The sequence below is a fragment of the Xiphias gladius genome, chromosome 22 (genome assembly GCF_016859285.1).
Source record: "Xiphias gladius isolate SHS-SW01 ecotype Sanya breed wild chromosome 22, ASM1685928v1, whole genome shotgun sequence".
NCBI lineage: Eukaryota > Metazoa > Chordata > Actinopteri > Istiophoriformes > Xiphiidae > Xiphias > Xiphias gladius.
In genome coordinates this window covers 11,999,346-12,017,900 of record NC_053421.1, presented here as the reverse complement: position 1 = coordinate 12,017,900, position 18,555 = coordinate 11,999,346, and the positions used below count along the sequence as shown (strand labels likewise).

At 39.5% G+C, this 18,555-nt stretch overlaps 1 protein-coding gene across 1 annotated transcript; it reads right to left on the bottom strand.

Annotated features, from left to right (window-relative positions):
* Positions 1 to 3,119: 3,119 nt before the first annotated feature.
* slc6a3 (solute carrier family 6 member 3) lies at positions 3,120 to 17,887 on the bottom strand. Its single transcript, XM_040117704.1, has 16 exons — positions 17,823 to 17,887; positions 16,700 to 16,861; positions 16,398 to 16,605; positions 15,322 to 15,453; positions 12,700 to 12,916; positions 10,937 to 11,075; positions 10,370 to 10,504; positions 9,279 to 9,382; positions 8,303 to 8,427; positions 7,496 to 7,608; positions 7,187 to 7,315; positions 6,783 to 6,882; positions 4,946 to 5,046; positions 4,212 to 4,379; positions 3,963 to 4,034; positions 3,120 to 3,771 (listed from the first exon to the last, which is right to left on the bottom strand). Exons 2-16 carry the CDS (start codon positions 16,784 to 16,786, stop codon positions 3,748 to 3,750), a joined length of 1,854 nt encoding a protein of 617 aa, XP_039973638.1. The 5' UTR covers positions 16,787 to 16,861; positions 17,823 to 17,887; the 3' UTR covers positions 3,120 to 3,747.
* Between the last annotated feature and the right edge of the window lie 668 nt (positions 17,888 to 18,555).

Here is an 18,555-nt window from a genome sequence, read left to right as displayed (position 1 = left end):
CTGAACTGTAAGTATATCTAGTAATCTTGACTAACAGGGACAAATGGTTTGGAGACTTTGCTACTTCACTCAAGGATGAAGTAGGGGAAATGTCACACATAATTTATGCACAAAGTATTTCTCTCTTTTTTCTATGATAAATAACCTCTAATAATGAACCGCTGAACAAGCCTATAAATATAGAACACTACACCTACATGAACAATGGGAGGCTAAACTGCACTGTCCTACATAGATACGACGGGTTTCTTTGGCAATAATTCAATACAGTATAAAACTTGTACAAAAGATCTAACTCCAGTGTGATTGTCAGACCACCCAGTAATTAAAACGTATATCAATATACTGCAAAGCATTTCAGTAGTATTCAGTAGACAGTATTCAGATGTTGTCTGCTGTGGATATTGGATCCTCTGTCTGTGTGGATTTGTCCCTGAGACAGTGAGTTTTGACTCTCTAGTTACTGTAATGAACACTGTTGATTCAGGGTCATGCTGTCCATTCTTAAAGAAGCCCACAATGATTATAGACATGATACTCTGCATCATGTTAGGGCTGTGTTTATGTTTCCTTATCTTTGCTTTGTCTGTTTAGATTGAAGATTTGCGTATAGATCTGTTTGGAGGCTGGACAACCATTGTCTCATTTTGGAATATTGAACACAACATTATGATGAATCATTTTGTCTTTATTCTGCAAGACGAACCCTGATACTTCTGCTGTTTAGGAGGATACCAGACTGGTATGAAGTATTTCTACATCTGCTAAAGAAAACATCTGCTAAAGTGAAAATGTAGCCACTAGGAAAGTGTTGGTTTCCTTTATTAGTATCTAATCAAACAGGGAGGAATAGTGTACAGTGAATCAGCAAAATGAATGGTGTGTTCATATAAAACGTTAAAACTTCACAAAATCGCTAAATTTAATCACAGTTTTGAAATCTAGGCCTACCGATATCTCCGGGAACAGTAATTGGTCATTTTGCCTTGTTGGCTGAATGACTCAGCCAAAATTACAAGGGGGAAGTTTTTATACTGTTTGTGTCGATGTCTGACCTTCTATAAAACCACTGCAGTGGTAGATTGAAAGGGATCGAAAGTGGCACGGAGAATTTCAATTCAATGGCAAAATAATATAAAAAAAGAAAAATATAAAAAAGAGAGGGCCATTTCAAATGTAATAATTCAAATAATTATACTTTATTTGACAGTACAAAACAAAGTCATACAGTCAGAAACACCACAAGGCACAGTACAGCAGCACAGGCATACAATTTGGGACATAAATAACCCTTCAGTGTGTTACATGTACTACAAGGTGGGAACAAGTCACTGCTGACCCATTTGAAAAGGGTTTTATGGTTTCTGATTAAACAGAAAATTTATATGGATTATCCATGTAATTCTCATCAAGATCCTTAAGGCTAATATGTATCAACTTCACAGTAACAAAGCAATAAACCATATACTGTATATCGTACATACACACACACATATATATACACCTATATACACATATGTATGTATATACGTATGTATTGATGTATATACGTATGTATAGATACACATACGTATGTATATATGTACGTGTAGATATACATATACAAATATATATACATGTAAGTATATATGTGTATATATATATATATATATATATATATATATATACACACACATATATATAGATAGATAGATATATATATATATAGAAATATATATAGATATAGATGGATATACACATGTGTGTATATATGTGTATATATATTTATACACACACACACACACACACACACACACACATATATATATATATATATATATATCTATAGATATATAATCTTAAATCTTGTTGGTCTTCATATTCAATATCATACAATACAATACAATACAAGCCCCTCTACATTACATTTACTTACACAGATATATAACTTAAATTACTTCATATATTACATTACACACTATTCATTTGCAGTTCAATGAAAAGCAGCTTTTTAAACAGTCTTGAACTACTAAATATAAGTCTGTAAACGGTAAAATTAAAGCTCTATGCTTTCTTTAGGAAATGTGACAATCATAGCTTCCTAATTGCCAGATGAAATTTTGAGGGGAAAAATGTCAGCAAATTTGCATTGGCACTAATTTGTTATAATGGGAAAGAGAAATTAACCTGGTGCAATAAAGTTAACAATCAAGTGGTATACTGATTAAAAAAGAAAATGTCAAGGCAAAATATTCTCATGTGAGGAAGCGATATCTGAATTTCTGAGTTCAATTTAGTCTTTGGTTGATTAAATCAGCAGTGTGGCTGATGATGCTGTTTTTTATAGTGTGTCAGTGACAAATATTTGGACGTTGAGTTTAGTTTTGTTCACTTATTAGGTTGATATGGCTTTGGGGCAGCTGTTTAAAACTATGTAAGTCTGATTATATGCTCCTCAGAAATTTTATGAAGAATTTTAAATTGTATCAGTGACAGACAGGTTCAGTATTTTTCTAGTATTTTTCTAGAACCAACGTAATTATCATTTAAAAGGACACTGTTACAAAAACCAACAATGGAGTGTGTCAGACTGTGTTTCTGCTGGTCCATCCAACATAACTAAAAGCAGGAACACAGTAAGAGGAAGTGACTTCTATTTTCAGAAAATCAGTTCCATTGATTTGTATCTTATGAGTCCTTTGTGTTTATGAAAAAAAAAAAATGGAACCAGCTCAGTGAGAAAGCTCAGGTAATGTTACTTCAGACATAGTTTGAACTTATTCAAATTATGTTATTTTGGTCTATTTATGCAGAAGCAGTTTGTTCCTGTAAATTATTTTGATGTAAACAAAAGTAAGTGACTTTTTTCAAAGCCTACAGAAATGTGTGACATAATTAAATAAATAATTACACAAACAAGAAATTCACTGGGATCCAGTAAAACCGGTAGGATTTATTACATATCTGATTGCTAAATTCTTGAAGTTTTAATCTAGAGTAACAATATAAAAAAAATAAAAATAAATAAAAAGCTGCCTATTGCTATTTCAAAAATGAAATAAAATAAAACAAACAAACTGAAATGAATGTCTTTACCGATTTCCAAAACAGACGATGCATTTAGAAATAAATATCTTCCTTTTGTTGTGTGTAGCACCTTAACATCTACACCCCATTACGTTAACAAAAAATAAATCCACGTTTTACCCCAAAGAAATGTCATGGCATTTTGAGTTTTACTCTTTTATTTTGTGTCACCCTGCCTTTGACACAATGTAAAGTAAACCATTCTGCGTGGCTTTCACCGCTCCTTGTTATGAATGGGTAATACAAGAAATGAATGTTTCTCACACTGCAAAGTGAAGATAACCAATGGGCTAAAAGTTACACTGTATGCCCTCAAGGTGATTTTTGTATCTATGGAAGTAGCAGGCTGAAACACCACATGACCTGTTTGACTGAATCCCATTCACCATTGTCAACACAATGGTGGAGAGGGTCAATGCACAGCTTCACGCATCCACTGTTGAAATTAAAGAACACTACATTTTCTATGGGTTTTTTGTCAGCTCTTTTAAACTGCTCCCTCCACCACCACCCCCAGCGCTATCATTGTGATCGATTTAAATGGCTATTTCTCTCTTCCTCTTAGCTTGTCAGGCCTTTGCTGTGCATGCATTCATCCACCCAATGTCCACACTCACAAACTCTCATTTTCTTTCTCTCACTCTTTCACTCTCTCTATGGCTTTCTTTCTCTCTGTAGCTCTCAGACCACCAACCAGTGATGCAGCTGTGGGAAAAATTGAAATATGCCATTGAAATAAAACACAGTATTATTGTACTGTATTGAGTCATAATGGTTGAATTTAATTAAAATGGGATAGTAATCCGAAGAATATAAATATGCATTTTTGTATAAACCTGCAGAGATGTGACGTTTATGTGCATGATATAATAAATCATAATCAAGTCCATACTTACAGTGAACTGCCGAACCTCCCCGTTGTCTACCAAATGATGCTCTGGCTCTGGGGTGATGGCATAAGCTAGTCTCTTTTTCAACAGAGAGGGAGGACAGCAATTAGAGCCTCTGCTCTATCAGAACACCGTACTTGATCTTTAATGAGGGGGCTCCATTGTGACAAAACAAACTCAAGATGAAAGATTAACATTTACAGTATATGACTCATTTCACCTAATTTTGGCCAAGAATACATAGCTCAGACTTACATCGCAAAACCTTCCAGGCAGTGTGCACAGTTTGTAGATGGCATAGAGAGGCACCATGGTCATTGAAGAAATGGCCAGACACCACCCCACCACGTTAGCCCATGGAGGAAACATGTAGGAGCCGTAGTTTGGAGGGTTGAATGTGGCAAAGCTCACCACCACCATAAACTATGGGAGAAAATGTTATGACTATAAAAGCCCTGAAAAACCATCTGTTCAAAGGGAAAGCAAATTAAGTCAAAGGTCCAGTGAAGATGATAGTGCAATATCCCTGTTGTCAAGCCATTAAAATGATCGGGATAGCAAGGGGTGGCGAGTGTGCTGGATGCGTTCACTCATTCATTCCCATGATCAATGAACCACATGTCTTAGCCCTCTAAGGAAAGAGAATGCAAAGATGCTTGCATTAATAACCATAAACAACAACAACTGCTAAACCTATGAATCAGACACGTGGCCCAGTGGTGGTGGATCAGTGGACAAAACACATCTGGTATACTTGATTTGCGTTCACTATGAACTTGACCCGAATAAGTAGCTAGGCCGTCAGCAGAAAGGTGGTTTGGCGTCAAAGTGAGAAAATTTGTGATTTTTTTGGTTGTCATTGTCTCTGTGCATGTCAATCGTTGCATATATATTGGTGAGGTTAAACTCCAAGTCTCAAATCAGTTGCATTTATCCATCATCCTATCTATTAGCTTTCCCTTGTTACGATTAAAAAAAACACAACTCACCAGGAGGAAGCAGGGGCTGACAAACTTCCAGCACAGCCTCCAGTACCTGCCTGGTCGCTGGCCAATCATCTCCTCAATGTCATCACTGAAACGATCCACTCCTGAAACACATACAAATATTCATAGCAGGTTTGGAGTACATTTCTCATCTCTTCTGCTTGGTACATTTCCAACAGAGAATAGCAATTACTTAAATATATATATATATTACCAATGCAGTAGGTGCTTTTGAACATGGTACCTATTCATAAGTTTAAATCAAAAGTTGACCATACAGAAACCACTAGATTATTAATACAATTCACAATATAACATTTGCAGAAACTAAAGACACTCTGCAGGGCCAATTGTAATAAGCCCCTGCACCATTTTTTCCATATGACAATTTTCCTTCTCTCATAAAACTGGCTCTACATTTTTAGTTGTGTCTTCCTGCCTGGAAGGCATCTCTCACCGCAGAGAAATATATCCGGACTGACGACCAGGTATTCAGCACAACTAGACGTACTTATGTAGTGGACAGCAGATCGAAAGACCACAGTGGCCAGGGGTCAAGGGTTCCTGTCAGAAGTTAAGAGGAAGGGGAAAAGGCCCAGTGAAGCCCTGGGCTTGATTTATCTGGCTTGCCAAGGTCGGGACCCACCAAAGTGGGGCATTATGCTGACCCCGAATGCCTGGGGCCTGGTTAGTATTTAGCTCTTTATGGATCTCTCCAGTCAGGTTCAGGAGATATGAGACTAGAAAATCTATACGGAAGTTCAGGTTAACTGTTTTCCCTGACCTTTTAGATTCTTTTAGTTTTTATAACATTTTGTGCCTGCCGATGTTTCAAAATGGGGGTCAGGTTTTCACACTCTATGAAACATCCTTTTTGCAGCTGGTGGTGCAAAAAGGTACAAATCCATGCAAAGATAAATATCCATCCGTAAAGCAGTCTTTAGCCATTAATTTACAAAAACACACAACTTGGAGAGGCTTACAGAAATCTACAGCCACTGAGGAAAATCCATTATTGTAATGTTTTTGTTGTCTTAGTGACCATAAAAGGTCACTAATCTACGTAGCATATACAGGGGTTGTCTATTGAGTCTGTAAAATCTATAAAGAGTTTATTCACTCCTACACAACTAGAGGATTTCTTCCATGTTGTGCTGATAGAATTCAGGTGTAATACACAAACAAAAAAAAGTCACTCTAGACATGTCATTCACTCCAGAAAATTATCTTATTTCATGCAGAAATAAACCACAATTGAAAGAGATATGGTGTGTTACAGGAATATAACCTAAAAACATATAGCATTGCGGAGATGATGGCAAATGGATGTAAAATACAGTGCCAGACGAATCTGGCCATCTTGAGAATTACTGACTGTAAAGTCACCCCTACTCGCCACCCAAAACAATCTACAATCTAGCTATTAGACAGCCGACTCCTGTTGATGATAAATGGGAAGAGCCTGCTCCCCAGCTGCAATTTTCCTTATGTGGTGCCTCACCACTGCTGAATGAGCTCATACGTAACACTGGCAGCGGTCAAAACTTTGGCCATTTAACCTCACTGAGCTCCTCTGAGCACCACAGCTACAGTATACCCTTGTACCTTAATACACACACAGAGACCTGGCCAGCGACTGAAGAGGCCAAAACTATTAGTGCCAATAGACCTTCTAGATGCTGTGTTCTTATGTCTAATAGAAATATGTTTCATCAAGGCACAGAACACCTATAGCAACAGATTTCTCATCAAACCTTTAATATAGCATCGGCTTTGCTGGCCATGAAAACATGAATCATCTGTTTTTCCTTCCTCTTTTCTCCTGTCCATCTGTTCTCACCATAGAACCACGCGATGCCGATGGCTTCAATAAGCACTCCAAAGAGAATAGATGTTCCTGCTGCAAAGTGGTCCAGCAGAGTAAACACATACATCCCACCCTGGAAAGAGAGAAAGACAGGGAGAAAGAATGAATTTATGATAATCGTTCTATTGTATAACGTTTTATCATACAGGTTACAGTAAGAACAGACAGAAAAAAATTAATTCTGATTATTCAGTTCATTGCATTTGAAGATATTTGTCCGCCTTTGATTGGTAGGGAAGTGTTAAAACCAGAGTTTGTGGAAATGATAAAATGTATGTATGAAGTCACTACAGTCTAACCACAGTGCAAAGATGAATATCAACAATCACACAAGCAACCAACATGCAACAACAGATTCCCCAGTATGCTATACTTACATTTGTAACACAGAAAAGGGATATGAGAAAGGTGGCAGCAACAATGAAGAGGGTGAACAGCTCCCTGTGTTTGTGGAGGAATTTGAATTCATCAATCAGCCCCGTGATCACCGACTCCATCCCACCCATCTACAACAAAAGACAACAGAAAGTCAGTGAGAATTGAGCTGCTGAGTCACTGTAGATGTCCCACTTTTTGTTGCATAACAGCTACAACTGTAGCTCTGAGACAAAACAACAGCAAACTGAAAATAGTTTTTAATTCAAATGTGTGTGTGTGTGTGGGGGGGGGGGCAGGCACATACTCACAGCACTGTCAATGCCCAGTGTCAGCAACATGATGAAGAAGATAACCGCCCACACTGATGAACCAGGTAATGTTGCAATGGCTTCTGGGTAAATGACAAACACCAACCCAGCACCTAAAGAACAAGCAATTCAAGTTGAGATTCAAGTAGAAAACTGCACTAAACACACACACACACACACACACACACACACACACACACACACACACACACACACACACACACACACACACACACACACACACACATACACAGGACCATTTGGGACTTTTAACATGAGAGCAGAAGTAAAAGCAGCCTCCAAAAAAGATTGCTAAAATATATAGTTAAAGAGTAGGTGTAACATACATGTTGTTAAAATAAATAAATAAATAAATAAATAAAACAAAAATCAGGGGGATAAAGTATGGTATATAATAGAAGAGTTGTGCACCATTTTTAATTTTATTTGACTTTTAAGTAACACAGCAACCCAGTTCCACTAACAGGACTGGTGGCATTTCCATCCAGTTATTGAGTTCACTGTGGGTTTCTTCATTGATTACAGTGCTGGCAGCTAAAAATAGCCCATCCTAAATATCGTAATTAAAGAATGCACATAATACTGCTTCTACTCCTCTGGCACTGACTATTCCACGGCAAGCTGTTTGCAGTGTCATTTAATGGCACCCATCATTAAATAATGCCAAAGGTAGGCTGACGTGGGTTGCCAAAAATCAACAGCCTCTCACAGTAAACCTTCCACTGTCTTCCTTCCCATAGCGCGTCACTGACATGTGCGGAGAAGCTACAAAAGTAGACACCATACCATCTCTGGCTACTTTGTCCAGGGCAACGTTGTGTTTATGGGACATGTAACCAAGGAAGGAGAAGACCACAAAGCCAGAGAAGAAACTGGTTAAAGAGTTGATGGAGCTGGTGATGATGGCGTCTCTGGATTAATAAAATCAAATAAAATGGGGAAAAAAAACAGAGAGTCCAGAATGAAAATGTAAAAAAATCCAACAGTTCATTAGTCAATCATCAGCCATCACACAGTCAATATCAACATTATTGACTAGCCAGTCAATTATGCCTTAACCCATCCTGAGTATGTCAGGGGTGAGTTATGGCCTGTCTCCTCTTGGCTTCTACATGATGATCATGCTGGCTTGCCGTAATGAGTCTGGGTGGCTGAATAGTTTAAAGAACCTGGACTGATTTGATGGATTATTATGTCAGTCAGTTGTTCAATGTCTTGTCTGTTATGTGCAAGATCAGCAACCTGTCTACCTGAGATAGTCTTGTATCATGCAACAGTAAAAATGATTAAGTAAATATAGAAAATTAACAAATAAATTAGTTGGTAGGTGTTAAATAAGGACAGGGCCTTTTTAAAAGTATGTCCGAAAGACCAGACCTGACTAAATTTACACTTTTCTTTTCATTGTCCTACAAAAAGATGAGCTCAAGGAGGAATCCTCAAGGTGGACGGTGTCATGTGTTAGTTATCAGAAACATAATATAGGGCAAAAAAATGGAGATAAGGAAATAAAAGCCTCCAGTGGGCTGCTGATGATTTTCAAAGACTGCGACAGTTTTGATTGGTGTTACGGCTGTCTGTTGCACAGCATGGTGTCAAAGACATAGCGTGTTTCAAGGAGCTTCAAAGGTTATTGTAATTCACCTGCTTGTGTGTGTGTGTGTGTGTGTGTGTGTGTGTGTGTGTGTGTGTGTGTGTGTGCGCCTGCGCCTGTGGGAGCCCCTCCCCGTCCCCTGTCCTGCCTCTCCCTGTGTGTCTTTACCTGTAACAGTTGTTGCTGAATTTGTTGTAGCTGGAAAAGGCAATTAGCACACCAAACCCCACTCCCAGCGAGAAACAAATCTGTGTGGCTGCCTCAATCCAGACCTAGGGAGCGACAGAACAAGCACACTTGTGTGAAGCGGCAAACAAAAGGCACAGGAGAGGAAAAAAGCCATTATTAGAGATAATTGCAGGAAACTCATTCAACGGCAGTAGATGAAAGACGCTTGTGAATACAGGGGGTAATTTTGCAAATTACTGCTCCATGCATCTATCTAATCTAATTCTCCAATTGCTGCCATGCATCTCTATCGCTCTCCTTTTTGCTTTCTCTCTCTTTCTCCATAACTGAGTCTTTTAGTCCTGCATGCTTGCTCATTGAGCTCCTTAGTGCCCGATATTAAGGTAAATAAGATATTGTTATAAGCTGTGACAGTGGGTGTCACAGATAAGGAAAATATTAGAAACAGGTTCACCAACAACATGTTTTTATACCTTGAGGAAATCCCTCTTTAACGGTACTTGTCATTGTAAACCAGTGTGTTTAATTCCTTTCAGTAAGGGAGACTGACAGTTAATATCTCTCAGATAATATGTATTAACCCCACAGTTGTTTATACTGAGTTCACAATCAGGCTTTTATCATTCTGCCCTGTGGATAAAAATGAATGAAGGCTAAATTTGACAGTGGAGTTGGAAAATTGTTATGTAGTGTTTGGGATAATAACTCTCAAGAGCTTAAGATGGTAAAATGTACCCTCTACCAGTGTACTACTGTTAATATTTGTCACTGCTACCAATTTCTAAATAAAATAATCTTAACCTATTGCTTGCTTTCTATTGTTGTTGTTACTGGTATACGATGTGCACAGGTCATGAAACATGCCAACCCAACTTTTTCAGTTTTTTTGTTTTCTTTACATATGAAGTGATTGTTAGATAAAGAAAAATAAAATTAAAACTTAAAATGTCAAAGCTTTCCATTAGAGTGGCTTTTAGCCACTGTTTACCCCCCCCCATGCCGCTTCCTCTTGTCTGTCTTCTTTTGCCAACCCCACCACTCTCCCCTCACTCGTGTCCCAACTCTCTTACCTTGGCATCACAGAGTCTCAGGAAGTCCACAGAGAGGTAGGCCTTAATGCCATCGATGGCTCCAGGCAGAGTGACTCCGCGGAGCAGCAGCACAGTCAAGACCACATAGGGCATGGTGGCTGTGATCCACACAACCTGAAAGGGTCGCACACATTGCACACACACGCCCAGGTACGCGCACACACAGAATACGCACACATTTACACAGAGGAAAGAAGGCCACGCACACACACACACACGCACATGCACACACACACACACACACACACACACACACACACACACACACACACACACACACACACACACACACACACACACACACACACACACACACACACACACACACACACACTCAGATTCACACATATGAACACATGCAAGTTGGAGTGAAAACATACATTTATGCTGTATACACACATACAGTGGTCTTAAACGTTTTAGTGGATTTAAACTGGACCTGAAGTAAAAGTGATTTATCACTCATGTAAAGATTCTTGGGTAGGAATAATGTAGCACTTTACTGGTTTTCACATTAAGAAACATGGCTACTATGTCATTCCCTACCTTGCCAGAGGTCTTGACTCCCTTCCAGAGACTGAAGTAGAGCAGAACAATCACCACAGCTAGACAGGAGGTCAACTGCCAGCGTGGACGACCCAAGTCATCAATACCATTACTGTCCTGGATGTGGAGCACCCCTCGTCTAAGGGAAGGGAATATTCTGGTTAAGAACAATCACAACCCCTGAGTCCAACATTTACAGTATATCTAAAGGTCTTGTACTTAGCACATTCTCACCATCAAGAACTCAGCTGTGAGAGGCATAACAGAGCAGTTCAGGAATACTGTGAACATTGCACCCAATAGCAAGTCCTAGCTTAAGAACCTGTTATCATGATATCCTTTTACCTGTTGTTGAGACAAGTGCCTTCAGTGTTAAACATTGTAGTCAACATCTAAGGAGCTACAAGGAAAGTGTTGCGGCTACAGCTACTGGTCTCATTGCAGAAGGCATCTTCTTGGAACAAGATTCATGTCTTTGGCCACAGTTACACTCAAAATGCACATGAGACTAAATGTAAATATGGGCAGAGGTAGACGTCGTAGACAAAGCAAGGAACTAAGATGCTAAGAGACTAAGAGTCCTAAATTCTGCTGAGGTGCACTTTGAGTCCTCACCAAGAGACATGTATAGGTTACCCTGAATTAACTAATTCTAGATGCATTCAGAATTCATATATCCAGGTTCTAGCAAATGACAATGCTAGCCTACTTGAAAGACATTATTATTCATAACATTGGTTGAGCTATACACCTGGCTCTGGATCCGGCATGAAATTGCATTAACAATCAATGCCTAGCCTTGTTGGAAGCTGAGTACCTGGTGTTCGTCAGTGACGAGGGACATGTGAGACCGCAGGGTATCTTGCCAGATAGATACTACATGAAGTGTTGGCACATCTGTTGCAAATGCTGCAAAATTTTGCATTAAAGTCAATTAGAATGTTTCAAAGATCACGACAACCTGTCAAGACAGGAAAAATTGCATTGGCAATAAAAGGTAACAGATTTGAAAATGTACTTTTATGTTACATTGTATGAAGTCCAATATGTCACCTGCAAAACTATAAAATCACTGATCATCGTTGATGCCTTGATTCAGTTCATTTTAGAGGAAGCCTAACAGATGAGACTGAATAAAATCAGCCAGTGTTCAGCTGTTGTGGTCAAATTGTCTGCAGGTGGCTCTGTTTAAATAGCACACTGTCATTTCAACTAACATGGATGAAATGCCTCAACTGTCGCAACAGAACAACCCCTCACTTGTTGGAAAAGGAGACACCTGGTCAGCTGCACAGGGAGGGAGGCTGCCACAGCTAAATGTGGCCAAACTCTGCATCCATTCTGAGGAAAATATATCTGATATTCATTTCTGAATATTTTATCATATCTTTAATTATTCATAAGTAGATATTCCAAGACATTACTAAATCTAGACAAAGGGCTGACAGTACAGTAACTTCAGTTATTCTGTAGATTGAGTGTGGCGAGCCAACTCTGCATCAGTACACGTCATTACTGAACTGTACCAAAAGTTATCCTGTGCACTTCCTTAAGTGGAAATGTGCACGTGATATTCAGTAAAGCCCAAACTCAGCTCGGTCAAAGCAAAACACAAATGTTTTAGTAGCTGGACAAATACATAAAGTATGCTTGCCTTTAACTGCAGTTTCCATATTTGCAGGTAAAGTCAAAGGACTGAACAAAGACAGGCAATCTGAATGGAAAATTACAGTTTTAAAGTTCTGAAGTTGAGGCCAACTTACTCAAAGTACTCCTGAGCAGGGGTGGCCTTGTAAATGTCACTGACTGAGCTGTTGTCGGCCCAGTCGGAGCAGTTAGGACTGTTCCAGGTGTTGTTGCAGTGCACCCAGGGCAGCTCTCCGGTGAACGAGGAGAAGAGGTAGAACAGAGCCCAGGAGATGATGACATTATAGTAGAAACCGACGTAGAGGGAAATGAGGATCACTGTAAAGCCAACGCCTGTTAGGTGAACACAAATGACCAATACTGATAGACAGTAAAGACAGAGATACAGAGATAGATAGACCGGGGCAGACAGTGCTCACTTCACCAATCTGCACCGGAGATATTTGAAAGGGGCACTTTAGTGGAATCTAACCACTTGATGAACGTAAGTACCTTCTGCCTTGTTCCTGAATTATAGAGCACTGCTTTTCATGGCTGATTTGCATAGATGTCAAGTGGTGGAACGTAACTAAGTACATTTACTCAAGTAACATACTTCAGTACAATTTTGAAGTACTTTGCTTAAGTACTTCCATTTATCTAATACTTTATTTCAGAGGGAAATAATGAACTTTTTACTCCGCTTAATTTATTCAACAGCTATAATTGCTGGTTCCCCCAAAGAGAGATTTGTGTTCTAAACTTCTCAGGTGGAAGGGGTTGGGGGGACTAATGTCTGCTATCAAATAAAGGTGTTAAATGACCCCCAAACCATATAAAAACCATATTGATACTTGAAATACATTTGGCTGATAATACACCTGTACTTTTACTAACGTTTAGGACTTTTACTTGTAGTGGTGTATCTATATATTGTTGTATATTTGGCACTTTTAAGTGTAAGGATCTGAAAATTTCTTCCATCACTGAAGATGTCCTGGTGGAAGGATGCACACAAAAAACACAACCACAAATCCTAACAAACAGTATTTTATCTTGGTTTTAGTGAATCTTAGCTGATCAGGAAAATATTTATTGTCTGGCTCGAGAGACTAAACCAAAAGGTGACCACAAAGTCACCTTTTCACACTTTCCGGCAACATACAACCTTTAGCATATAGTATCGTGCAGGACACAGTGAACCAAATTATAGTCAAACCCTTGACAGTGGTAGTGCTAATCTTAGTTATTTTTAGATATTAGTCATTGGGTCATCAAGAACCACTATGCATCAGTAGAAAAATGAGTATGTTCCACAAACAGTTCAAACTTAGGCATGGCTCTGCTGAACAGTGACTACTTCCTGACAGATCCCTGCACCAAAGCACACACCAGAAAGCACAGTCTCTCTCTCTCAGTATGAGAACAGTAGCCTATGATGCATGCCTGCGGTCTCACAGACAGCAGGCTTCTCAAGATTGCCTCTTCATGCCTTAATTATCTACACATCTACCCTTTCTATATATCTGAAACAATGTCCAATCTTCTAAGGCTGAATTTAATTGTTAACTTTTGCTAAGAGGCATGACCACAACTGTGCCTTATTGATTCCTTTGTAATGTGGATGTGATATTTGTCCAGGGAGCTTTGCCTCTTATTAGCGCCGCGTGCGGCCATGCTATCTCTCCATCTCTCTCTGTCTCCCCTTCTCAGTCCTTTTCTTCAAATGCATTGATCCTGAGAGGAAACCAGCTTCTTGATCAGAATAATTACTGTCAATATGGGCATGTGTATGTGTGTGTTTGAATAATTACTGTTATCCCCCTGCTGAGAGACAGAGAGAGTGAAGCGTGTGATTAGAACGTCAACGTACTCAGTGTGGTCTCTGACAGACGGCACATGTTCACACACAGGAGGCTCAGACTCAAGACACACACACACAGAGACAGAAACTCACGAAGCTACGCGTACACACTGCGGGCCACCTTCAGACCAGCAAGGACATGACCAACAAAAGACGGCGGTATGGCCTCATACTGTGAAGCAACAGATTGTCTGCTGGTGATAATGGTATTTGATGCCGTATTTCTGCTGCATCTTTAAGTTTATAGTAATGTTTTAAATTTGAGATTTAAGTGAAACTATAACTTTTAAAAAGAAAATTGCGGACAAATTAAAATCAGTGCAAGGTATACAGTACAAAGATAGATAAATACACACAAGTGACACAAAAAAAACCCATAAAAAGTGAAGTGCATCATTATAGTTTCCCCCAATGACCTTGCTCAGAAATGGGGATTTGTCTTACTGTGTGTGTTTCTCCGCTAGCGTATGTTTGGATGGCATTCTCCTAAACTGTGCTTTGCTTATTGATGCGTTGAAAAGTATGCCAAGAGAGTGTCAGACACTGCTCCCTGCCACTACTTGACAGCAGGATTTGGACAATCAGGACAAGAGTCTAAAAGCCCAATTTTCATTTGCTTTCCATCTGAATGCCAACAAAACCTGATGTTCTGGGGAGGATAAACAATGCCTGTCGCTGCTCAACGTAGAGACAAGCAGACAAAAGAGACTGGCATGTGGACAGGCAGGCACGTGGGCAGACAAGCAGTCAGAAAGACATGCAGATATTAAAGGAAGTACATTATCAGACAGACAGGCATGTAGGCAGACGGACATACAGAAAGTCAGATTTAAATTTGTACATCCTCTAGTGTTCACATGTGTCTGTCTGTATATATGACATGTCACCTTCCTACCTTTAAATATGGGACAGATCTTCCAGACCCCTGCTGCCCCCTCTCTGTTGTACTGTCCCAGAGCCAGCTCCATGTAGAAGAGAGGCATGCCTGCTATCACCATGAAAAACAGGTATGGCACCAGGAAGGCACCTGCAGACACACACACACACACACACACACACAGCCTCGAGTGAGATTCCGAACGCTACACACACACATTTTAATGAAAAGACTCTCAACTATTATCAGCGATAATAATATAGTGGTTTTGTAACTTAAAGGTTAAATTAAACAAAATACCTAAGGATTATTTGATAGCACATTTATTTGATATACAATTTCAAGACCAACATTTAATTTAGTTTTTGAGCATAATTACTCAAACTCAACTGGAACTCAGGGATATCGTCCCTAAATACAGGTATAACAGCCCGTTGGATTTGGGTATATACATTGTCCCCAGAGAAGGGTGTCAGCCTCGACCACAGCTACAGTATCATTTACAGCTCTTAAAGATAATGAAGGCTCTATGTTAAACAACCGTAATTAGTGGCAGTGATTGTTGGAGCTAATCTATTCAGAGCAGCTGTGGTGGTTTTTCCCCTATTTTGATCTCTGTAAAGGGTTGGAAAAAAATTCAAAAACAGTGACCAGCATACACAAGGAGCTGAAACCCACAAGCAAACATACACACCTGTGTTAATACTGCGTGCATGCACATCCATACACGTGTAGTACATGCAGGTGAAAACATACAGTATGCAGGTGTGGATAAATAAATTCCCCCCTCATTTCCCCTTTTTCTCTCCTCATTCCTATACTACAATTTTTCTTCCAAGCTGTTTTTCCTTTCAACAGAACCACACACGTACGCTCCATCACCATCCCTTCAATTTCTACCCCAACTATAGTATTCTTGTCCGAGGAGAGGATGATCACTCTGATTACTTTGTCACACACCTAACCTCCTTCCTTTGCCGCCTTACCCCTTCCTCTACTTATTCTCTACCTCTTCTCAGTGTAGCAGACTAGTGGACCCCTTACCCTCAGGCCAAAAACAGCTTCCCCTCCTCAACTCCTTTCACCCATCTCACCTCCCCCATTCTTGTAGCAGAGGTAAGGGAATCTCCAGACATTGGCAAGGTCCACAGCAAATCCGATGACAGACAGGAGGAAGTCAATTTTCTTCCCCCACGTCTCCCTCTCCTCTCCACTGGGGTTGGTCTGAGTCTGAGCTGGAGCCACTAAGGTGGTGGACGTGAACTGGACCCCATTCTGCTCCTTTACAAGGATCAGCTCCACCTGAAGGGTCAACAAGTTAATCATCAGACATTTATTTTTTGTCATTCTGAGTTGCATGCCATTAATCCACCAAACACATCAGATATGCACTGACCTCTTTGGGGCCCATGGTATTGGAGGTGGGTTTTTCCGGGGCTACAACCGAAGACATCAGGCCAACAGGGACGCTCTCTGTCAGCATGGAAGGTGCACAGTCTTCGGAAGTGAAATGTCAGTAGATGTAGAAGAGGAAGGAAGGTAGATGCAGGTGATGAGTCTGGAGTCAAAGTGAGACAGAAAACACAGGAAGGGAACATTATCATTCCCTTTGTGGGAAATTAAGTTATTGTGGCAAATATAAAAAATAAAAATAAAAACTCTATGGCAACTCAACACAACAGTGGAACAAAAAAATAAACAATAAAAACTGAAAAAAGAAACATTGAAGTTGTAGTATGAAAAATTATAGCATTTTTACAAAAATGCCAGTGATCGTTTCAATATGTTAAGCAGCCTGGTTGTAAATACATAAAGAGTGCGGGCGACTTAAATGTATGAATTCATTTGCAGCTTTAGAATTTTGACATCAAATACAAAGGGAACAAGAGGAGAGTGGAGAAAATCAACAGAGAGTGATGGGATCTGGGATGAGGGTAACAAGGGGGGTGGGGAACGTCTCTACAAGGCCATGACAGCGGGCTCATTTCATTTCACACTTGTTGATCGCCATTTTGCTCACAGATTTGGCCCAGCGTCTACAATCCCGGTCTAATCACATGTTCACCAGATTTAGTTCTGATTTGAGTTTAGAATTCTCTTCTTAAAAATGATCTTTATTAGAAAAAGTATAGGTAATAGGCCCAAGTCATCATAATAAAAACATTTTAAATTTCTACCATAGATAATGTGCATTCTTTGCTTTTGTTTTCATTTTTTACACCAAGTCTGAATTTAGTTGTTGAAAACTGAATCATTGTTTTATGAATCCTGTAAACATTTTCAGCACTAAACAAGTGAAACAACCCAATTTCTCAAGCCATCACACCATCATTCAAACCTTTTGTTACTCCACTAAATTGCTAAAAATGTTGCAAAATTCAATAATTTCTTCTGTAAATTTCCTGTCACAATAAGACAACAAATAAAACCAATAATGCTGAATTATGTATCATTGCAAATAAAATTACTCTTCAAATATGCAACAGAAGAAAACATTTACTCAGAATTTAAACACTCACCTTTGAAAAAACGACAGGTGAACGCTCCTCCAGTTGTCAGTTTGGACGATTTAATTCCAATTGTACTGATGTTCTTCAGTGCGCTGCAAACTGATGCTGACCATATTTACGCAGACCGTCATTTAGAAGTTAGAGTCAGACCCAGATTAAGGCAAAGATCTAAAACAGATTTAAAATCACGTAAAAAAGATGTAAAAACGGAAAGAAAAAAAGGCAGTGAGAGCCAGAGTCACAGTAAGTCAGGAGATGAAGATAAAGACAGAATAAGATGAGAGGAACTGGTAAATCTTTGATGAGGTGTAGAAAGCCCTGCCACCCTCCTTGGCTCCAGTAACAGACACACAGAGTCCAGAGTACCCTGTGGTCTGGTATGGAGATCTGTCTGCGGGACCACTCTTGAAATCGCCGTCACTCTCCTCCCTCCCTCCCTCATCACCCGAGCTTCGTCTGTTCCTCCTCCTCTCCATCCTATCATGGCATATTTTCTCCCCTGATTTAAACATTTTGCTGGATGACTTTTCTTTCTGTGTGAATGTAGTGGTAAAAAACAAAGAAAAGAAATTAAATATTACACACAGATGCGCTTTCTTGGCTCTGTAATAGTTGTATTCTTCCTGCTGTGGTCATCTTGGGCATCACCATGATCCACTTGGTCCAGATATTTTATACTAAGACAAACTGTAGAAAATGTAAGCATACAATGGATCTTTCTTGGCAGAAGCTTAAATTTATT

Bases quoted from the DNA above. Each gene is read 5' to 3' on its own strand.
- slc6a3 (XM_040117704.1), bottom strand. From the start codon at position 16,786: ATGCTGACAGAGAGCGTCCCTGTTGGCCTGATGTCTTCGGTTGTAGCC. The intron at 15,454-16,397 runs GTGAGATGGGTG...GTGTGTCTGCAG, and splicing joins CTGCTACAAGAATGGGGGAG to GTGCCTTCCTGGTGCCATAC. The intron at 5,047-6,782 runs GTGAGAACAGAT...TATGTGTTTCAG, and splicing joins CGGCATCGCGTGGTTCTATG to GAGTGGATCGTTTCAGTGAT.